This window comes from Bombina bombina, chromosome 1 (genome assembly GCF_027579735.1).
Source record: "Bombina bombina isolate aBomBom1 chromosome 1, aBomBom1.pri, whole genome shotgun sequence".
NCBI lineage: Eukaryota > Metazoa > Chordata > Amphibia > Anura > Bombinatoridae > Bombina > Bombina bombina.
The window spans coordinates 197,510,177-197,535,020 of record NC_069499.1 but is presented as its reverse complement, the minus strand read 5'-3'; the positions used below and the strand labels follow the sequence as shown (position 1 = coordinate 197,535,020).

Here is a 24,844-nt window from a genome sequence, read left to right as displayed (position 1 = left end):
TATCAGGGTGAAAGGTGCCAGAAGTATAAAAGAAGGACACCCCACATAAAGAAATTACTGGTGGGGAGCTGTGGACTCTTTCCATCAGAAGAAAAGAAAATTATCAGGTAAGCATAATTTATGTTTTTCTTCTTAAATGGAAAGTCCACAGCTGCATTCATTACTTTTGGCAAAACAATATCCAAGCTATAGAGGACACTGAATGTCAAGACGGGATGGTATAATAGGCGGACCATTCTGAGGGCACCAAGCCTGAAACCACTGCCCACAAAGAACCCAGCTTCGTCCGAAGAAGAGAAAACTTTAAAAGAAAAAGGCCCCAGGTAGTCCAGAGCCTAGCTAAAATCAGACTCAACTGAGCCAACAGGCCTCCAGAAGACACCATCGCCCAACAGAAGGTCCCTCAGCACTCGCCCCTCACTAAAGAAGAAAACACCAGCCAAAACTCCCAAAAGGATAGGATAGGGCTGGGAGAACCAAAGGAAAAAAACGAAAGGTCACAAATCCATAAAGGAAAACCCCCCAGAGTGAGCCCATCTCACAAAGGCCCAAAAAGGTCCGACAGACAAGGGGAGACTACGCCTAGACCAGAATAAACAGGAGGTATAGGACCGGGCATAGGAACAGAGAAACCTCTCTCTCAAACATTGTGCAAAAGCACCAAAAGGCAACAGAAGACGGAGTCCTTATATCGTCTAATCTCGGAACACTGAAGTATTCCGCTACAAAAAAAACGTGTAACAGACCCAGACGAAAAACCCTGAGTCAAGAACACGCCGCCATCCTCAGGATGAAGCAGAGAATACTTGCTGAGAGAAAAAGCGGCTAGCAAAAGGACAGATTGCAAAAGACAACTTCCAGACAGAGGGCACACTCTAAGCAATCCAAGCCGCCAGACCTACCCACAGGTCTTCCAAAAAAGGGGGAATCATAACCTGGAATCATAACCATGAGGTCCCCCAAGAAAGAAAAGTGACATCCAGACCCTCTGCTTGTAAGCTTAGGAGCTAGGTATAGCTACTACGCCCACCTAGATCCTGGAGATGACAACGTCTCTCAGAACCCACTCCCAGCCGGGCCAGCCCCAGCAACGACAGATTTCAAACAGGGGAACAGAAGAACCCTAAAACCAGCTCAAAGACAAGCGGAAGAATGGCCACAGCCAATCCAACAGAGCACGGGTGCAACATGACTCCTTAGAACACCCTCCTTGAAAAACTAGTTTACAATCAACTAATCCACTTCCTGTCCGCCAACTCCTTCCTTGACCCACTGCAATCCGGATTCCGCCCAAAACACTCAACTGAGACTGCCCTTACCAAGGTCACAAACGATCGTCTCTCTGCTAAAAATATTGGCCACTACTCTATACTCATCTTACTTGACCTCTCAGCTGCCTTCGACACAGTTGACCACCCCCTCCTCCTACAGACCCTTAGCTCTTTTGGCCTCTGTGACACTACTCTTTCCTGGATTCACTCCTATCTTTCTCACGGGTCTTTTTCGGTGTCATTTGCCGGCGACTCCTCCTCTCCTATGCCTCTGTCTGTTGGAGTACCTCAAGGATCTGTTCTGGGTCCTCTACTCTTCTCCATCTATACTTCTTTGCTGGGTAAACTTATGCTCACCTCTATGCTGATGACACCCAGATCTACCTCTCCACCCCTGCTCTCTCTCCCTGTGTCCTCTCTCATGTCAGCAACTGCTTATCTGGTATTTCTTCCTGGATGGCCTCTCACCACCTAAAGATTAACATGTCCAAGACTGAGCTCCTTCTTATCCACCCCTCAAGCTCTACGCCGACTTCTGACTTCATTATCCCTGTTGACGGCATCACCATTTCCCCATCGCCCCAAGTCCGCTGCCTCGGAGTCACACTTGACACAAACCTATACTTCGCCCTTTTCGGAGCGCTGACACCACAAAGCAAATAATCCACTCTCCCGACTTGACTACTGCAATAACCTACTCGCTGGCCTTCTTCTTTCCCGCCTCTCCCCCCTTCAATCCATCCTAAAAGCCTCTGCCAGGCTCATCCACCTTTCCCGTCGATTTGTATCTGCTGCACCTCTCTGTGAGTCCCTTCATTGGCTCCCCATTCACAGCAGAATCAAATTCAAAATTCTCACCCTTACATACAAAACTCTCACCAACGCTGCTCCCCTCTACCTATCCTGTCTAATACACAAGTATACTCCAGCCCGTCCACTAAGATCCAACAATGACCTGCTCCTTGCATCCGCAACTATCACCTCCTCTCATGCTAGACTGCAGGACTTCTGTCGTGCAGCACCTACCCTCTGGAACACTCTCCCTCGTGCTGTCAGGCTTTGCCCTAATCTTTCTTCCTTTAAATGTTCCCTGAAGACTTTTCTGTTCAGGGAAGCCTATCACCCAACTCAATAATAAATTAATTTCACTTACCTAACATTTTCCTGATCTAACTCTGTATTAACATCTTTCTCAATCTTGCAGTCCTCACCTCCTGTTTCTCAACCTCCTACCCTTCTAGATTGTAAGTTCCCACGGGAATAGGGCCCTCAATCCCTCCTGTATGTGTTTGTAAATTTTGTCCTGTATCTTACAAGTCTTGTATTGTTTTATTTAAATTAATTGTATCCATGGACAGCGCTGCGGAATATGTTGGCGCTTAATAAATAAAGTATAATAATAAAAAATAATAATAGAACAGACAACAGGACCGTAGACCCAAAGGATCTGGCAGAAAGGTCCAACTTAGTCTTGACACGGAGCCAGCCAGACTCCAAATGGAACGTAACAACCCAGAGAGAATATCTCTTTCATCTAGGGAAACTCACAGGTCCTATCTCCTGATCCAGGAAAAGCCCTAAGAAAAAGGACCACATTTCCATAAAAAGGAGACTAAGCTCTCACCCAAGAAGGGGAAAGGGCTAAAAGGCAGCGCCTACCACAAGCCACGAAGTCACAGGCTAAAGGAGAGATCAATCCCCAACTCAGAAGCCCTGTTGAAGCGATTCCCCTAAAAACTAGCCTGCTAACACGCAATCAATGCACAATAGTAGCAGCAGTGACACTGCAAGTCCATTCACCTGCAGAGCAGTGAATTCAATGGATACTACAGCAAGCAAGCTGACCAAGGGAAACCGCCTAAGGTGCAAAACAAGCCCAATGAGCAATGGCACTCAGAAAACCTTGCCAACCAAAACCAGGTCAAGAAATCCGGGTAAAAGGACATAGCCCAGGTTTCCAGAAACTGGGGAACCCTGAACCAACCCTGGAGCCTAAGGTCCGATAACAACCCACAACGGGATCCACAAGGGAAAATGTTGAGAGAAACTCAGCAACCAGAAGCCCCAGGGAGAACAGGTCCGAACCCCCAATTGTTTAAACAAACAATACCCGCAAACCTAACACCCCGTCTGAAATAACACCCCAGACCACAGGAGATAGTAATGCAATATCCAGATTAATCTGGATAACGAGAAAAACTCGCAAGTCCCGACCTAAAGAAGAGACCACCCCTTGCCGAAGTCGCACTCTCCAAAGGAGCTAAGGCTGTAAAAGTCGTACAATGACACTAGAGCTTCTAGACTCACCAACAGCCTCAAGAAAATAAGGCAAGGGGATACTTCAAGGTCAAAACCACTCGAGCAAAAGCTGGTCTCCACATCACCTCCGTACAAGCGGATGATCACAGGGAGAAAGGGGTGCGAACCCCAGTTCCGGGAGGAACCCCAAGCAAGCCCAAGGAGACCACGCCCAGGCCCCTAAAAGGAGACCTAACATGGAGACCTCAGAGGAACACCAAAAAGTCTCAGAAAGACAGCTAGACAGTACAGTCGATGTGCAATAGCTGCAGCTGGTTACATTCTGCAAACCATCCGCTGCAATGCAGCTGAACTACCCTTAAAAATGACAATTCCCAAGCCTCAAAAGAAAAAAGAACAAACCTCTCACTCGGCGGTAAGAAGGCGCTAAGCCCTCCAACTCTCCACCACATGGGGGAGGAACTCTAGGGTCCGACAATACCAGACGCAAGAGAGAGTGACACAGCAGAAACTCCACTGACCCAGTCATCCAAATTGAAGGCTATAAGGACTGAGACAATCCTTCCTGCCGTCCAGACCCACAGGTCCTCTAGAATGCTTAGTTGAATGTAAAACAAATGATAACATGAGCACTCGGCCCCTCGACCGGACCAGCCAATCAGAGCGGTGCCACGTGTCTGAACAGCCAAAAGACCGAACCGCACCCAAAAGGAGCAGCCTGCAACACGGGTCCTAACCGTCAACCTGCATAAATCCTCCATCAGAGGGGAAGAAGGGAAACAGACAAACATAGGACTAACATGTCCCCAAAAACACTTCTGCAGAAGTAAGAGTATCGATCCCAGTTTAAGATTCCAGAAGGAAAATAATAAACAAATTAAAAAAGACATCCTAATTGGATAAAAAGAAAATATAAGGCAACCCGTAGGTTAACGCCCAATAAGAAAACAGGCCTACCGCAGGACCAGCCAAACGAAGCCCTAATCTTCAAAAAAAACTGTGAAGGATATCAAAAAGAACAGTCAGGAGATTACATCATCCCCAAATGTCTAATGAGGTGCACCATTCGAAGCAGACTGAAAATTCCTGTATCCGAGAAGGATAGGATCATTTAATAACTGAAAAACGACGGCGCACCACTCTAGCGAAAGGCACAATGCTCAGGGACAGATACACCCACAGGAACTGTACAGGCCCTCCCCAAGGCGGTAGACCAGGGACAATAGGGCACAAGCACAATCGCGCATAAACGTCTGGACTCTGCAGAAGAATAATCTCCAAGAATATGTGGAAGCGAAAACATGCTGCAACCTCCAGGGGGGAACAAGCCGCCCTGGGTTTAGGAATAATCATAATCTGGGTTACCCACATGTGTAGAAGTATGGAGCGGTAGGAAACTCGCCTCTTGGAGGATAGGACCACCAGAGGCGGATGGCTCAGCTGACCCTTGATTCCCCGACCCCGAGGAACAAGGCGCTCTAATACGGCACACCGAACATAACTGACATGTGTCAAGGCCAATCCGGATTCTTCCCCGGACAATGAATCTGAATCTTCCATAACTGGAAAGAGAATATATCAATATGGACTATTTAAGGACAAAACAATACGGCACCTGACACCCACAATGGCTGGGGGCACTCTCCACCTCCTATGAACCAGACCCCTGCAAACTAGAATATCTCCGTCGCCACATGGTCAGGAATGTAGAAATAGAGGACAGAACGTAATTACGCCCAGCCAGAAGGTAAACAGTATAGTCCAAAAAAAGAAGTCTTCCTAAAATCTTTAGTAGCCTCAACATAGTATTTCAAAGCTCTTACTACATCCAAAGAGAGTAACGATTTCTCAAGAGAATTCTTAGGATTCGGACACAAGGAAGGAACAACAATTTCCCTACTAATGTTGTTAGAATTCACAACCTTAGGAAGAAATTTAAACGAAGTCCGCAAAACAGCTTTATCCTGATGGAAATTCAGAAAAGGAGACTAAAAATAGAGAGCAGACAATTCAGAAACTCTTCTAGCAGAAGAGATAGCCAAAAGGAACAATACTTTCCAAGAAAGCAGTTTAATATCCAAAGAATGCAAAGGCTCAAAAGGAGGAGCCTGCAAAACCTTCAAAACCGAATTAAGACTCCAAGGAGGAGAAATAGATTTAATAACAGGTTTGATACGGACCAAAGCCTGAACAAAACTGTGAATATCAGGAAGTTTAGCAATCTTTATGTGAAATAAAACAGAAAGAGCAAAGATTTGTCCCTTCAAAGTACGTGCAGACAAACCTTTATCCAAACCGACCTGAAGAAACTATAAAATTCTAGGAATTCTAAAAGAATGTCAAGAGAAATTATGAGAAGAACACTATGAAATATAGGTTTTCCAAACCCAATAATAAATCTTCATTGAAACAGACTTACAAACCTGTAACATAGTATTAATAACTGAGTCAGAGAAACCTCTATGTCTAAGCAGTAAGCGTTAAATTCCCATACCTTCAAATTTAGCGATTTAAGATCCTGGCTAAACGGCCATTGAGACAGAAGGTCTGGCCCTAAAGGATGTGGCCAAGGTTGACAACTGGACATCCGGAAAAGATATGCATACTAAAACCTGTGAGGCCATGCTGGTGCTATCAGAAACACATGCGATTGTTCCATTATGATCTTGGAGATCACCCTTAGAAGAAGAACTAGAGGCGGAAAAATATAAGCAAGTTGGTATTACCAGGGAACTGCTAACGCATCCACCATCTCCGCCTGAGGATCCCTGGACCTGGAAAGGTATCTGGGAAGTTTCTTGTTTAGATGGGAAGCCATCAGATCTATTTCTGGAAGACCCCACATCTGTACAATCTGAAAAAACACATCTGGATGAAGAGACCACTCCCCCGGATGAAAAGTCTTATGGCTGAGATAATCCGCTTCCCAATTGTCTACACCTGGGATATGAATCGCAGAAATTAGACAAGAGTGGATACTTCTTTCATTGCTAAAGGACGTTGAGTCCCTCCCTGATAATTAACATATGCCACAGTTGTGATATTGTCTGTCTGAAAGCGAATGAAAAGTTCTCTCTTTAATAGAGGCCAAGCCTGAAGAGTTCCAAGATATTAATTGGTAAGCTCGCCTCTAGAGGATTTCAACACCCTTGTGCTGTCAGAGAACAGCCAATAGAATGCGAGGTCAATCCGATTGGATCAGCCAATCAGATTTTTCCTACCTTAATTCCGATTGGCTGATAGAATCCTATCAGCCAATCGGAATTCGAGGGACGCCATCTTGGATGACGTCCCTTAAAGGAACCGTCATTCGTCGTTAGTCCGTCGGTTGAAGAGGATGGCTCCTAGGGGTGCATAAAATAATCGATTCTGTGATGCATCGCGATGCAGCCCGTTAACGATGCTGCATCGATGCAGTGCAGATCAGTATCGATTCAGGGGTGACATCGTGCAACGTCACGTGACCCCGCCTCTCTCACATAGCAGACGAGCCGACAGCATTTGTGTCAGGATTAATCTGGTTACAGCCCCCAGCTACACCACATCAGGACTTGCTGTGTACACTGCGCAGATATCTGACCCAGAGAGCATTACCAATAGACCTCCTCTCACACACAAATGTTCCGGTCAGGAATTTTTATGACACCTATCCTAAAAAGCCGACAGCAGCCTCATGTAAACAGTGAATCTTTTCTTGTATTATCGATTCACTGTTTACTGTTGTGGTCTCTGCTGCATGTTTCCTCTCTGTCAGAACCCTAGCCCAAACAAGCATTTGAGGGTTGCTGTAAAACTGTAAAACTTTTGACTTACTGTATCTAATAGCAACCCTCAAATGCTCGTTTGGGCTAGGGTTCTGACAGAGAGGAAACATGCAGCAGAGACCGCAACAGTAAACAGAGAATCTATAATACAAGAAAAGATTCACTGTTTACATGAGGCTGCTGTCGGCTTTTTAGGATAGGTGTCATAAAAATTCCTGACCAGAACATTTGTGTGTGAGAGGAGGTCTATTGGTAATGCTCTCTGGGTCAGGTTTCAGATGTCTGCAGCCATGTACTCTGTGAGAATGTTTGAGTGAGTACACTGCTGCTGGTTATATTTTCCTTTGTAAAATAAATCTACAGATACATTTCTGTGCATATTGTAGTATTATGTTTATAAGTGCTCTTCCATCTTACACAGTTGTTTTATATATATATACACACACACACACAATATATATCTCTCTCTCTATATATATATATAAATATATATATCTATATCTATATATCTATATCTATCTATATATCTATATCTATCTATCTATCTATATATATATATAGGGAGTGCAGAATTATTAGGCAAGTTGTATTAGGATTCATTTTATTATTGAACAACAACCATGTTCTCAATGAACCCAAAAAACTCCTTAATATCAAAGCTGAATAGTTTTGGAAGTAGTTTTTAGTTTGTTTTTAGTTATAGCTATTTTAGGGGGGTATCTGTGTGTGCAGGTGACTATTACTGTGCATAATTATTAGGCAACTTAACAAAAAACAAATATATACCCATTTCAATTATTTATTTTTACCAGTGAAACCAATATAACATCTCAACATTCACAAATATACATTTCTGACATTCAAAAACAAAACAAAAACAAATCAGTGACCAATATAGCCACCTTTCTTTGCAAGGACACTCAAAAGCCTGCCATCCATGGATTCTGTCAGTGTTTTGATCTGTTCACCATCAACATTGCGTGCAGCAGCAACCACAGCCTCCCAGACACTGTTCAGAGAGGTGTACTGTTTTCCCTCCTTGTAAATCTCACATTTGATGATGGACCACAGGTTCTCAATGGGGTTCAGATCAGGTGAACAAGGAGGCCATGTCATTAGATTTTCTTCTTTTATACCCTTTCTTGCCAGCCACGCTGTGGAGTACTTGGACGCGTGTGATGGAGCATTGTCCTGCATGAAAATCATGTTTTTCTTGAAGGATGCAGACTTCTTCCTGTACCACTGCTTGAAGAAGGTGTCTTCCAGAAACTGGCAGTAGGACTGGGAGTTGAGCTCGACTCCATCCTCAACCCGAAAAGGCCCCACAAGCTCATCTTTGGTGATACCAGCCCAAACCAGTACTCCACCTCCACCTTGCTGGCGTCTGAGTCGGACTGGAGCTCTCTGCCCTTTACCAATCCAGCCACAGGCCCGTCCATCTGGCCCATCAAGATTCACTCTCATTTCATCAGTCCATAAAACCTTAGAAAAATCAGTCTTGAGATATTTCTTGGCCCAGTCTTGACGTTTCAGCTTGTGTGTCTTGTTCAGTGGTGGTCGTCTTTCAGCCTTTCTTACCTTGGCCATGTCTCTGAGTATTGCACACCTTAAGCTTTTGGGCACTCCAGTGATGTTGCAGCTCTGAAATATGGCCAAACTGGTGGCAAGTGGCATCTTGGCAGCTGCACGCTTGACTTTTCTCAGTTCATGGGCAGTTATTTTGCGCCTTGGTTTTTCCACACGCTTCTTGCGACCCTGTTGACTATTTTGAATGAAACGCTTGATTGTTCGATGATCACGCTTCAGAAGCTTTGCAATTTTAAGAGTGCTGCATCCCTCTACAAGATATATCACTATTTTTGACTTTTCTGAGCCTGTCAAGTCCTTCTTTTGACCCATTTTGCCAAAGGAAAGGAAGTTGCCTAATAATTATGCACACCTGATATAGGGTGTTGATGTCATTAGACCACACCCCTTCTCATTACAGAGATGCACATCACCTAATATGCTTAATTGGTAGTAGGCTTTCGAGCCTATACAGCTTGGAGTAAGACAACATGCATAAAGAGGATGATGTGGTCAAAATACTCATTTGCCTAATAATTCTGCACTCCCTATATATATATATATATATATATATATATATATATATATATATATATATATATATATATATATATATATATATATATATATATATATATATATATATATATATATATATATATCTCTATATATATATATATATATATATATATATATCTATATATATATATATATATATATATATATATATTAAAAATATGGAATAGAACAAGATCATGAAAATCATGGGCAGTAATCGTGATGCATCGCGATGCATCGTAGAATCGAATCGTTACGATGATAATCGTAATCGAATCGAATCGTGAGACAAGTAAAGATGCGCAGCTCTAATGGCTCCGCTCCGGAAGGATGAAGATAGAAGACGCCGCTTGGATGAATACTTCTACCGGATGGAGGACCTCTTCTTGCTCCGCTTGGATGAAGAATTCGGCTCGGCTGAGTGAAGACGACTCAAGGTAGGGAGATCTTCAGGGGGTTAGTGTTAGGTTTATTTAAGGGGGGTTTGGGTGGGTTAGAATAGGGGTGTGTGGGTGGTGGGTTTTAATGTTGGTGGGGTTATTTTTTTTTTACAGTAAAAGAGCTGATTACTTTGGGGCAATGCCCCGCAAAAAGCCCTTTTAAGGGCTGGTAAAAGAGCTGATTACTTTTTATTTTAGAATAGGGTAGGGCATTTTATTATTTTGGGGGCTTTTTTATTTTATTAGGGGGCTTAGATTAGGTGTAATTAGTTTAAACGTCTTGTAATTTTTTTTTATTTTCTGCAATTTAGTGTTTGTTTTTGTATTATAGTTTAGTTTATTTAATTGTATTTTAGTTTAGCTAATTGTAGGTAATTTATTTAATTAATTTATTGATAGTGTAGTGTTAGGTGTATTTGTAACTTAGGTTAGGATTTATTTTACAGGTAATTTTGTAATTATTTTAACTTGGTAGCTATTAAATAGTTATTAACTATTTAATAGCTATTGTACCTAGTTAAAATAAATACAAAGTTGCCTGTAAAATAAATATAAATCCTAAAAAAGCTACAATGTAACTATTAGTTATATTGTAGCTATATAAGGGTTTATTTTATAGGCAAGTATTTAGTTTTAAATAGGATTCATTTATTTAATTATAGTAAAATTATTTCTTTAAATTTAATTTATATTTAAGTTAGGGGAGGTTAGGGTTAGACTTAGGTTTAGGGGTTAATAACTTTATTATAGTAGCGGCGACGTTGGGGCGGGAGATTAGGGGTTAATAATTGTAGGTAGGTGGCGGCGATGTTAGGGAGGGCAGATTAGGGGTTAATAAAATGTATTATAGTGTTTGCGAGGTGGGAGTGCAGCGGTTTAGGGGTTAATACATTTATTATAGTGGTGGCGATGTCCGGTCGGCAGATTAGGGGTTAATAATTGTAGGTAGGTGGCGATGTTAGGGGCAGCAGATTAGAGGTTCATAGGTATAATGTAGGTTGCGGCGGTGTCCGGAGCGGCAGATTAGGGGTTAAAAAAATTATTATAGGGTTTGCGATGTGGGGGGGCCCTCGGTTTAGGGGTTCATAGGTAGTTTATGGGTGTTAGTGTACTTTATAGCACAGTAGTTAAGAGCTTTATGTTCCCGCGTTAGCCCATAAAGCTCTTAACTACTGACTTTTTTTGACGTAGGAGTCTTGTCGGTAGAGGCTCTACCGCTCACTTCTTCCAAGACTCGTAACACCAGCGTTCGGCAAATCCCATTGAAAAGATAGGATACGCAATTGACGTAAGGGGATTTGCGGTTGCCTCGAGTCGCGGAAAGAAAGTGAGCGGTAGACCCTTTCCTGCCTGACTCTAAATACCAGCGGGCGTTAAAAAGCAGCGTTAGGACCCCTTAACGCTGCTTTTGACGTCTAACGCCAAACTCTAAATCTAGGCGAATGTTATTTAATAATAAGCAAAACTATCAATTAAAAAAAAAAAATGTATGGGCTATATAAATGGATCATCTACAAAACATTTATACTAAGAAAAATCTAGTGTATAATGTCCCTTTAACCCCTTGAGTGCTAATGACGGCTCTGAGCCGTCACAGAGTTTCCCACTCTGGTGCTAATGACGGATCAGAGCCGTCACTAGCACTCTCCCAACTTGAGGGAGATCTGGGGGCTCCCACCCGCTCCTACCCCGGTGATCGGTGCTGCATAATGAAAGGCATCGCCGGGGCTTCCGTTTTACGTGGTGACGTCACGCGCAATAAAAGTGATGACGTCACCGTGCAACTTTAACATTAACAATGTTAAATATAGGAGCAGGGGGCATGCTGCTTAGAAGCCTGTATCTCAGGCATCTAAGCAGCTACAGACCCCCAAGACCCACCGTTGGAAAGGTAAATAAAAAAAAGTTAAAAAAAATATTTTTAAAAATATTAAAAATAAAAAACCCTTTAAGAAAACCTTAGCACCCAGGTGGGAAAGTGCTTAGCACTCAAAGGGTTAAACTGACAGGGACCTATGGTAGAAAGGAAAGCAGTGTAACTAACACAGTTTACCTATATGGGATGATAGCATAAATATACTGGAAGGAGGCCTGGTAACTCTGTCAACTCCTGTGACATCCAGCAGCTAAACTTCACCAAAACTCTACTAAAACATTACATGGCTACTAACAAATACCCTGCTCTCTCTTGCAGAAAACAATCCATTGAGGACAACAAAATCAGAATCTTCAGCAGAGCACCTCCAACCTCCAGGATACGAGGCAAAGAATTACTGAGAGGGTAGGGTAAGTGGGAGGGATATGTATTGCTTTGCTTGGGGTGTCTTTGCCTCCTCCTGGTGGCCAGGTGAAGTATTTCCCATAGTTAATTAATGAATTTGTGGACTCTTACTGCCATTACAAATAAATAAATAAAAAATAACCCTGTATATGTATAATATCACAGGGTGTAAAAAAAAAAAAAAAAAATAGGACTGAAAGAAAATAAAACCATATTGCCAAAGGCATTATCTTCTAGCATAATCCTCTTGCTCTTCCAGGATGTTAAATGACACCCATTATGTAATACTGCCTAAATAATTTATTTCAAAATTTATTTTGATTTTGGTTATTTATCACACACAAAATTATTAAACACATGTGGTTATTTGTTAATAGTAGAAAATCTGTATACACCAATATAAAAATGTAGTGTTTATGAATCTGAAGAACCATTTACATCACACATATACGTTGAAGATGATTGGAAAATACAAAAACTGAAATAGTCACTGACCTTGAGAACACAAGCCATAATTGTCCCATCTTGTAGTATTGGTTATATAAGGAAGTGGAAGTTGCACTCCTAAATATCTCAGGTCTATGCTCATTGTAGGATCCACAATATTCAGTTTCAATCCCACTAAAAAAAATGAAAACCAAATGAAAAAATGAAAGCTCAAGCTTTCACAGGGTAAATAAAAATATACAAGAAAACTATACATTCCACACAAAAAAAAACATATTTTGCAAAATCCCAATTAAAAACAAAATTTATGCTTACCTGATAAATTTCTCTCTTGTGGTGTATCCAGTCCACGGGTTCATCCATTACTTGTGGGATATTCTCCTTCCCAACAGGAAGTTGCAAGAGGACACCCACAGCAGAGCTGTCTATATAGCTCCCCCTAACCCCCACCTCCAGTCATTCGACCGAAGACAAGTAAGAAAAAGGAGAAACTATAGGGTGCAGTGGTGACTGTAGTTTTAAAAATAAAAACACCTGCCTTAAAGTGACAGGGCGGGCCGTGGACTGGATACACCACAAGAGAAAGAAATTTATCAGGTAAGCATAAATTTTGTTTTCTCTTGTAAGGTGTATCCAGTCCACGGGTTCATCCATTACTTGTGGGATACCAATACCAAAGCTTTAGGACACGGATGAAGGGAGGGACAAGGCAGGAACTTAAACGGAAGGCACCACTGCCTGTAAGACCTTTCTCCCAAAAATAGCCTCCGAGGAAGCAAAAGTATCAAATTTGTAGAATTTAGAAAAAGTATGAAGCGAAGACCAAGTCGCCGCCTTACAAATCTGTTCAACAGAGGCCTCATGTTTAAAAGCCCATGTGGAAGCTACCACTCTAGTAGAATGAGCTGTAATTCTTTCAGGAGGCCGCTGGCCAGCAGTCTCATAAGCGAAACGGATTATGCTTCTCAGCTAAAAAGAAAGAAGCCTTTTGGCCTCTCCTCTTTCCAGAATAGACAACAAACAAAGCAGATGTTTGACGAAAATCCTTAGTAGCTTGCAAATAAAACTTTAAAGCACGAACCACGTCAAGATTGTGTAACAGACGTTCCTTCTTTGAAGAAGGATTAGGACACAGAGACGGAACAACAATTTCCTGATTGATATTCTTATTAGATACCACCTTAGGAAGAAACCCAGGTTTGGTACGCAAAACTACCTTATCTGCATGGAAGATCAGATAAGGGGAATCACACTGTAAGGCAGATAACTCTGAAACTCTTCGAGCCGAAGAGATAGCTACCAAAAACAGAGCTTTCCAAGATAAAAGCTTGATATCTATGGAATGCAAAGGTTCAAACGGAAGCCCTTGAAGAACTTTAAGAACTAAATTTAAACTCCATGGAGGAGCAACGGGTTTAAACACAGGCTTGATTCTAACTAAAGCCTGACAAAACGCTTGAACGTCTGGAACATCAGCCAGACGCTTATGCAAAAGAATAGACAGAGCAGAAATCTGTCCCTTTAAGGAACTAGCCGATAATCCCTTTTCCAATCCTTCTTGGAGAAAGGATAATATCCTAGGAATCCTGACCTTACTCCACGAGTAACCCTTGGATTCACACCAATGAAGATATTTACACCATATCTTATGATAGATTTTCCTGGTGACAGGCTTTCGAGCCTGAATCAAGGTATCAATGACCGACTCGGAGAAACCACGTTTTGATAAAATCAAGCGTTCAATCTGCAAGCAGTCAGACGCAGAGAAATTAGATTTGGATGTTTGAATGGACCTTTGAGTAGAAGGTCCTGCCTCAGCGGCAGAGTCCATGGTGGAAAGGATGACATGTCCACCAGATCTGCATACCAAGTCCTGCGTGGCCACGCAGGTGCTATCAAAATCACTGAAGCTCTCTCCTGCTTGATCTTGGCAAGCAGACGAGGGAGGAGAACAAATGGTGGAAACGCATAAGCCAGGCTGAAGGACCAGGGCACTGCTAGAGCATCTATCAGCGTTGCCTGGGGATCCCTTGACCTGGACCCGTAACGAGGAAGCTTGGCGTTCTGACGAGATGCCATCAGATCCAGTTCTGGTTTGCCCCATAGTTGAATCAGCTGGGCAAATACCTCCGGATGGAGCTCCCACTCCCCTGGATGAAAAGTCTGCCGACTTAGAAAGTCCGCCTCCCAGTTCTCTACTCCTGGGATATGGATAGCTGAGAGATGGCAAGAGTGAACCTCTGCCCAAGAATTATCTTGGAAACCTCCATCATTGCCAGGGAACTCCTTGTTCCCCCCTGATGGTTTATATAGGCTACAGTCGTGATATTGTCCGACTTAAATCGGATGAATCTGACCGCAGCCAGTTGAGGCCAAGCCTGAAGAGCATTGAATATCGCTCTTTCCGGTAATATCAGAAATGAGCTCCTTCAGACCAGGCCCGAATAGGGTCTGTCCCTTGAAGGGGATGTTAAGAAGCTTAGACTTGGAAGTAACGTCTGCTGACCAGGACTTAAGCCATAGCGCCCTACGCGCCAGAATGGCAAAACCTGAATTCTTAGCCGTTAGCTTGGCTAAATGAAAAACGGCGTCAAAGATAAAGGCATTAGCTAACTTAAGAGCTTTAATCCTGTCTAAAATATCATCTAACGGGGTCTCCACCTGTAGAGCCTCCTCAAGAGACTCGAACCAGAAAGCCGCTGCAGCAGTAACTGGGGCAATGCATGCAAGAGGCTGGAGAATAAAACCTTGATGTATAAAAATTTTCTTAAGGAGACCCTCCAATTTTTTATCCATAGGATCTAGGAAAGCACAACTGTCCTCGACGGGGATAGTTGTACACTTAGCTACGGTAGACACTTCTGCCTCCACCTTAGGGACCGTCTGCCACGAGTCCCGTATGGCGGCATCTATGGGAAACATCTTTTTAAAAGCAGGAGGGGGAGAGAACGGCACACCTGGTCTAATTTCCGAAAATCTCTTAGGGACTGGAAAAACATCAGTGTAAACAGGCACTGCAAAGTATTTGTCCATCTTACACAATTTCTCTGGAACTGCAATGGGTTCACAGTCATCCAGAGTCGCTAAAACCTCCCTAAGCAATAAGCGGAGGTGTTCAAGCTTAAATTTAAACGCTGTCATTTCAGAATCAGACTGAAGCAACGCCTTCCCTGAATCTGAAATGTCACCCACAGATAGAAGCTCTCCTGCCTCGGCTTCTGAGTATTGTGAGGGTATATCGGACACAGGTATTAAAGCGTCAGAAAGCTCTGTATTTGTTCTAGCCCCAGAGCTGTCTCGCTTTCCTTGTAACCCTGGCAGTTTGGACAATACCTCTGAGAGGGTAGCATTCATAACTGCCGCCATGTCCTGTAAGGTAAAAGAATTAGACGCGCTAGATGTACTTGGCATCACTTGAGCGGTTGTTATAGGTTCTGACACATGGGGAGAGCTAGATGGCATAATCTCCCTTTTTTCAGTCAGAGAATCCTCTGGAGATAAATCTTTATGCGCCATAATATGGTCTTTATAGTTTATAGAAATTTCAGTACATTTGGTACACATTCTAAGAGGGGGTTCCACAATGGCTTCCAAACATATTGAACAAGGAGTTTCCTCTATGTCAGACATGTTTAACAGACTAGTAATGAGCAAGCTTGGAAAACACTTTAATAAAGGTGAAACAGCAATTAAACAAAAACGTTACTGTGCCTTTAAGAGAAAAAACATAATTTATGTAAGAACTTACCTGATAAATTCATTTCTTTCATATTAACAAGAGTCCATGAGCTAGTGACGTATGGGATATACATTCCTACCAGGAGGGGCAAAGTTTCCCAAACCTTAAAATGCCTATAAATACACCCCTCACCACACCCACAAATCAGTTTAACGAATAGCCAAGAAGTGGGGTGATAAGAAAAAAAGTGCGAAGCATATAAAATAAGGAATTGGAATAATTGTGCTTTATACAAAAAAATCATAACCACCACAAAAAAGGGTGGGCCTCATGGACTCTTGTTAATATGAAAGAAATGAATTTATCAGGTAAGTTCTTACATAAATTATGTTTTCTTTCATGTAATTAACAAGAGTCCATGAGCTAGTGACGTATGGGATAATGACTACCCAAGATGTGGATCTTTCCACACAAGAGTCACTAGAGAGGGAGGGATAAAATAAAGACAGCCAATTCCTGCTGAAAATAATCCACACCCAAAATAAAGTTTAACAAAAAACATAAGCAGAAGATTCAAACTGAAACCGCTGCCTGAAGAACTTTTCTACCAAAAACTGCTTCAGAAGAAGAAAATACATCAAAATGGTAGAATTTAGTAAAAGTATGCAAAGAGGACCAAGTTGCTGCTTTGCAGATCTGGTCAACCGAAGCTTCATTCCTAAACGCCCAGGAAGTAGATACTGACCTAGTAGAATGAGCTGTAATTCTTTGAGGCGGAATTTTACCCGACTCAACATAGGCAAGATGAATTAAAGATTTCAACCAAGATGCCAAAGAAATGGCAGAAGCTTTCTGGCCTTTCCTAGAACCGGAAAAGATAACAAATAGACTAGAAGTCTTACGGAAAGATTTCGTAGCTTCAACATAATATTTCAAAGCTCTAACAACATCCAAAGAATGCAATGATTTCTCCTTAGAATTCTTAGGATTAGGACATAATGAAGGAACCACAATTTCTCTACTAATGTTGTTGGAATTCACAACTTTAGGTAAAAATTCAAAAGAAGTTCGCAACACCGCCTTATCCTGATGAAAAATCAGAAAAGGAGACTCACACGAAAGAGCAGATAATTCAGAAACTCTTCTAGCAGAAGAGATGGCCAAAAGGAACAAAACTTTCCAAGAAAGTAATTTAATGTCCAATGAATGCATAGGTTCAAACGGAGGAGCTTGAAGAGCTCCCAGAACCAAATTCAAACTCCAAGGAGGAGAAATTGACTTAATGACAGGTTTTATACGAACCAAAGCTTGTACAAAACAATGAATATCAGGAAGAATAGCAATCTTTCTGTGAAAAAGAACAGAAAGAGCGGAGATTTGTCCTTTCAAAGAACTTGCGGACAAATCCTTATCTAAACCATCCTGAAGAAACTATAAAATTCTCGGTATTCTAAAAGAATGCCAAGAAAAATGATGAGAAAGACACCAAGAAATATAAGTCTTCCAGACTCTATAATATATCTCTCGAGATACAGATTTACGAGCCTGTAACATAGTATTAATCACGGAGTCAGAGAAACCTCTATGACCAAGAATCAAGCGTTCAATCTCCATACCTTTAAATTTAAGGATTTCAGATCCGGATGGAAAAAAGGACCTTGTGACAGAAGGTCTGGTCTTAACGGAAGAGTCCATGGCTGGCAAGATGCCATCCGGACAAGATCCGCATACCAAAACCTGTGAGGCCATGCCGGAGCTATTAGCAGAACAAACGAGCATTCCCTCAGAATCTTGGAGATTACTCTTGGAAGAAGAACTAGAGGCGGAAAGATATAGGCAGGATGATACTTCCAAGGAAGTGATAATGCATCCACTGCCTCCGCCTGAGGATCCCGGGATCTGGACAGATACCTGGGAAGTTTCTTGTTTAGATGAGAGGCCATCAGATCTATCTCTGGAAGCCCCCACAATTGAACAATCTGAAGAAATACCTCTGGGTGAAGAGACCATTCGCCCGGATGCAATGTTTGGCGACTGAGATAATCCGCTTCCCAATTGTCTACACCTGGGATATGAACCGCAGAGATTAGACAGGAGCTGGATTCCGCCCAAACCAAAATTCGAGATACTTCTTTCATAGCCAGAGGACTGTGAGTCCCTCCTTGATGATTGATGTATGCCACAGTTGTGACATTGTCTGTCTGAAAACAAATGAACGATTCTCTCTTCAGAAGAGGCCAAAACTGAAGAGCTCTGAAAACTGCACGGAGTTCCAAGATATTGATCGGTAATCTCACCTCCTGAGATTCCCAAACTCCTTGTGCCGTCAGAGATCCCCACACAGCTCCCCAACCTGTGAGACTTGCATCTGTTGAAATTACAGTCCAGGTCGGAAGAACAAAAGAAGCCCCCTGAATTAAACGATGGTGATCTGTCCACCACGTTAGAGAGTGCCGAACAATCGGTTTTAAAGATATTAATTGATATATCTTCGTGTAATCCCTGCACCATTGGTTCAGCATACAGAGCTGAAGAGGTCGCATGTGAAAACGAGCAAAGGGGATCGCGTCCGATGCAGCAGTCATAAGACCTAGAATTTCCATGCATAAGGCTACCGAAGGGAATGATTGAGACTGAAGGTTTCGACAGGCTGTAATCAATTTTAGACGTCTCTTGTCTGTTAAAGACAAAGTCATGGACACTGAATCTATCTGGAAACCCAGAAAGGTTACCCTTGTTTGAGGAATCAAAGAACTTTTTGGTAAATTGATCCTCCAACCATGATCTTGAAGAAACAACACAAGTCGATTCGTATGAGACTCTGCTAAATGTAAAGACGGAGCAAGTACCAAGATATCGTCCAAATAAGGAAATACCACAATACCCTGTTCTCTGATTACAGACAGAAGGGCACCGAGAATCTTTGTGAAAATTCTTGGAGCTGTAGCAAGGCCAAACGGTAGAGCCACAAATTGGTAATGCTTGTCTAGAAAAGAGAATCTCAGGAACTGATAATGATCTGGATGAATTGGAATATGCAGATATGCATCCTGTAAATCTATTGTGGACATATAATTCCCTTGCTGAACAAAAGGCAATATAGTCCTTACAGTTACCATCTTGAACGTTGGTATCCTTACATAACGATTCAATAATTTTAGATCCAGAACTGGTCTGAAGGAATTCTCCTTCTTTGGTACAATGAAGAGATTTGAATAAAACCCCATCCCCTGTTCCGGAACTGGAACTGGCATAATTACTCCAGCCAACTCTAGATCTGAAACACAATTCAGAAATGCTTGAGCTTTCACTGGATTTACTGGGACATGGGAAAGAAAAAATCTCTTTGCAGGAGGTCTCATCTTGAAACCAATTCTGTACCCTTCTGAAACAATGTTCTGAATCCAAAGATTGTGAACAGAATTGATCCAAATTTCTTTGAAAAAACGTAACCTGCCCCCTACCAGCTGAACTGGAATGAGGGCCGTACCTTCATGTGAACTTAGAAGCAGGCTTTGCCTTTCTAGCAGGCTTGGATTTATTCCAGACTGGAGATGGTTTCCAAACTGAAACTGCTCCTGAGGACGAAGGATCAGGCTTTTGTTCTTTGTTGAAACGAAAGGAACGAAAACGATTGTTAGCCCTGTTTTTACCTTTAGACTTTTTATCCTGTGGTAAAAAAGTTCCTTTCCCACCAGTAACAGTTGAAATAATAGAATCCAACTGAGAACCAAATAATTTGTTTCCCTGGAAAGAAATGGAAAGTAGAGTTGATTTAGAAGCCATATCAGCATTCCAAGTCTTAAGCCATAAAGCTCTTCTGGCTAAGATAGCCAGAGACATAAATCTAACATCAACTCTAATAATATCAAAAATGGCATCACAGATGAAATTATTAGCATGCTGGAGAAGAATAATAATATCATGAGAATCACGATTTGTTACTTGTTGCGCTAGAGTTTCCAACCAAAAAGTTGAAGCTGCAGCAACATCAGCCAATGATATAGCAGGTCTAAGAAGATTACCTGAACATAGATAAGCTTTTCTTAGAAAAGATTCAATTTTTCTATCTAAAGGATCTTTAAACGAGGTACCATCTGACGTAGGAATGGTAGTACGTTTAGCAAGGGTAGAAATAGCCCCATCAACTTTAGGGATTTTGTCCCAAAATTCTAACCTGTCAGGCGGAACAGGATATAGTTGCTTAAAACGTTTAGAAGGAGTAAATGAATTACCCAATTTATCCCATTCCTTAGCAATTACTGCAGAAATAGCATTAGGAACAGGAAAGACTTCTGGAATAACCGCAGGAGCTTTAAAAACCTTATCCAAACGTATAGAATTAGTATCAAGAGGACTAGAATCCTCTATTTCTAAAGCAATTAGTACTTCTTTAAGTAAAGAGCGAATAAATTCCATCTTAAATAAATATGAAGATTTATCAGCATCAATCTCTGAGACAGAATCCTCTGAACCAGAAGAGTCCAAAGAATCAGAATGATGGTGTTCATTTAAAAATTCATCTGTAGAGAGAGAAGATTTAAAAGACTTTTTACGTTTACTAGAAGGAGAAATAACAGACAAAGCCTTCTTTATGGATTCAGAAACAAAATCTCTTATGTTATCAGGAACATTCTGCACCTTAGATGTTGAGGGAACTGCAACAGGCAATGGTACATCACTAAAGGAAATATTATCTGCTTTAACAAGTTTGTCATGACAATTATTACAAACAACAGCTGGAGGAATAGCTACCAAAAGTTTACAGCAGATACACTTAGCTTTGGTAGATCCAGCAGGCAGTGGTTTTCCTGTAGTATCTTCTGGCTCAGATGCAACGTGAGACATCTTGCAATATGTAAGAGAAAAAACAACATATAAAGCAAAATAGATCAAATTCCTTATAAGACAGTTTCAGGAATGGGAAAAAAATGCCAAACATCAAGCTTCTAGCAACCAGAAGCAAATGAAAAATGAGACTGAAATAATGTGGAGACAAAAGCGACGCCCATATTTTTTGGCGCCAAATAAGACGCCCACATTATTTGGCGCCTAAATGCTTTTGGCGCCAAAAATGACGCCACATCCGGAACGCCGACATTTTTGGCGCAAAATAACGTCAAAAATGACGCAACTTCCGGCGACACGTATGACGCCGGAAACGGAAAAGAATTTTTGCGCCAAAAAAGTCCGCGCCAAGAATGACACAATAAAATGAAGCATTTTCAGCCCCCGCGAGCCTAACAGCCCACAGGGAAAAAAGTCAAATTTTTGAGGTAAGAAAAAATATGATAATTTAAAGCATAATCCCAAATATGAAACTGACTGTCTGGAAATAAGGAAAGTTGAACATTCTGAGTCAAGGCAAATAAATGTTTGAATACATATATTTAGAACTTTATAAATAAAGTGCCCAACCATAGCTTAGAGTGTCACAGAAAATAAGACTTACTTACCCCAGGACACTCATCTACATGTTTGTAGAAAGCCAAACCAGTACTGAAACGAGAATCAGTAGAGGAAATGGTAAATATAAGAGTATATCGTCGATCTGAAAAGGGAGGTAAGAGATGAATCTCTACGACCGATAACAGAGAACCTTATGAAATAGACCCCGTAGAAGGAGATCACTGCATTCAATAGGCAATACTCTCCTCACATCCCTCTGACATTCACTGCACGCTGAGAGGAAAACCGGGCTCCAACTTGCTGCGGAGCGCATATCAACGTAGAATCTAGCACAAACTTACTTCACCACCTCCCTTGGAGGCAAAGTTTGTAAAACTGATTTGTGGGTGTGGTGAGGGGTGTATTTATAGGCATTTTAAGGTTTGGGAAACTTTGCCCCTCCTGGTAGGAATGTATATCCCATACGTCACTAGCTCATGGACTCTTGTTAATTACATGAAAGAAAAAAATATCACTTAAACTGCAAAACAGTGTAAAAAATACAGTAAAGTCTTCAAAATTTTTACAGTATGTGTAAGGGACTAAAGCAACATTGCACCCACTTGCAAATGGAGGATTAACCCCTTAGCCCCCAAACCGGATTTAAAAAACGTCAACCACCGGTAAAAAGACAGTTGAGCACCTTGTCACAGCTCTGCTGAGGCTCCTACCTGCCCTCAAATACGATTTAGTGAAGAAATAAACCCTTTATGATGGTCCTCAGATGCCAGAGGAATCCTCTAGGGAAGCTGGATGTCTCAGTCTGCAGGAAACTGCGCATCTAGAGCGCGAAAATAGGCCCCTCCCACCATGTACTGGATGTCAGAGGGGCCTTAAGAAAGTACTCCTAGGAGTATCTGACTAGCCATGTGGAAACTAGGCCCCAAATAAAGACTTATCTCCCTCAGAGAAAAAACATTTTATTTATGAAAACCTGTAAACGTTTTGTCACTAAGTAATATGAATATTAACACGAGTATTACCCTGTTTTGTAAGCATGATCCCAGCCGTTGTTAAATCACTGCATCTAGCTTACCTCAAATACACAAGGCTCTGTCAGCATTTTCTAGAACTTATTCATCTCTCTAGAAATAAAAATACTGAACATACCTCAAAGCAGGTAATCTGCAGACCGTTCCCCCAACTGAAGTTTTCCCATACTCTTCAGTAATGTGTGAGAACAGCAATGGACCTTAGTTACAAACCGCTAAGATCATCAACCTCCAGGCAGAATTCTTCTTCTAAAACAGTACAACGCCGGTACCGGTTAAAAATAACAAACTCTTGATTGAAGGTAAAACTACACTAAGTCACCACATATCTCTTGAGGCTTCCTATCTTGTCGAGAGTTGCAAGAGAATGACTGGAGGTGGGGGTTAGGGGAGGAGCTATATAGACAGCTCTGCTGTGGGTGTCCTCTTGCAACTTCCTGTTGGGAAGGAGAATATCCCACAAGTAATGGATGAACCCGTGGACTGGATACACCTTACAAGAGAAAGTATTTTTTAATGTTAGAGACAGCACATACATTTACAATTATGGGTTATTATATGTACATCCACTTGGAAGAAACCATTTAAAAGTGTTCACATGACTCCTATCCTTTCTTGATCTCACCAATACATTTTGCAGTGTTTGATTATAACTTATACAAATCAAATAAATATTCTCCCTATTTGTTTTTATTTATTTTTTTAACTATTCTACATATGACAATATACAAACAATGCTTGCCTATCTGTTCAATATTTTTGCTTTGGATAAAAAAAAAAGGTATAAATATTAGACAAAAATGTATGAACCCCTAATACCATGAACATAAGCTAATAAACAGATTACTTATTGATATACATTACTTAAACATGGATTAGATAAACCTATGCAAAATATCAGTATGTTCTAAACTTTATCACACTAAGCAGTGATTCATCAAGGAAAAGGTTTTCCACAAGATGAGTTTTACATGACTCAAGTATCTACAGATAGGTACCTTCAGCAAAGTGGATACACACATATATACACACAAGTATATACATATATACACTTTTGAGCCCTTTCTACTCAAATAAATTTAAACATGAAAAACAATTTTTAACTGTTTTACTGTGTTTTTACTGTAAATATTTTACTTTCCAATGTTCTTTTTATTTATTTTATATACAAATATTTTCTTCTATATAACATAGAAACCTAAAGGGATAGTAAACACCAAAATGTTATTGTTTAAAAATCCCCTTATTTAACATTCCCCAGTTTGCATAACCAATAGAAATATACTTTTTACCTCTGTAATTACCTTGTATCTAAGCTTCTGCTAACTGCCTCCTTATTTCAGTTCTTTTGACAGACTTGCATTTCAGGCAATTAGTTCTAACTCTTAAATAACTTCATGTGCATGAGCACAATATTATCTATATGAAACTCATGAACTAACGCCCTCTAGCTGTGAGAAACTGTCAAATGCATTTAAATTAGAGGCGGCCTTCAAGGGCTTAGAAATTATATGAGCTTACCTAAATTTAGCTTTTAACTAAGAATAACAAAAGAACAAAGCAATTTTGATGATAACAGTAAATTAGAAAGTTGTTTAAAATTGCATGCCCTATATAAATCATGAAAGTTTAATTTGGACTTCACTATTCCTTTAAAAACAGAAAATTTGACGGTAGAAAAGGCTCATCAAGTCTACCCATATTACTTTTTTCTTTTCCTCATGCATGTCCAAGGCATTTTTTTTAATTCCTTTACAGTCTTTGGGGCATATTTATTAAGCTTGCCAGAAACACCAAGTTATGAAGCAGCGGTCTAAAGACCGCTGCTCCATAACTTGTCCGCCTGCTCTGAGGCCGCGGACAGCAATCAACCCGATCAGATACGATCGGGTTGATTGACACCCCCTGCTAACAGCTGATTGGCCGCGAATCTGCAGGGGGCGGCATTACACCAGCAGTTCACCAGAACTGCTGGTGCAATGCTGAATGCAGAGAGCGTATGCTGTCCGCATTCAGCGATGTCTGTCGGACATGATCCGCTGATCGGATCATATAGGACAGACATTTGATAAATAGGTCCCTTTGTGTTTACCACCTAAATTGGAAGTTTATTCCATGCATCCACCACCCTTTCTGTAA

The 24,844-nt window shown here is 41.3% G+C and overlaps 1 protein-coding gene across 1 annotated transcript in view; it reads right to left on the bottom strand.

The window, feature by feature from the left end:
- The window catches only part of MGA (MAX dimerization protein MGA), a 1,137,718-nt gene that overhangs the window by 927,078 nt on the left and 185,796 nt on the right, over positions 1-24,844 (bottom strand). The window contains exon 6 of the mRNA XM_053697822.1: positions 12,635-12,760. Within this exon, the coding sequence (XP_053553797.1) occupies positions 12,635-12,760 (126 nt within the window). The remainder of the gene's footprint in view (positions 1-12,634; positions 12,761-24,844) is intronic.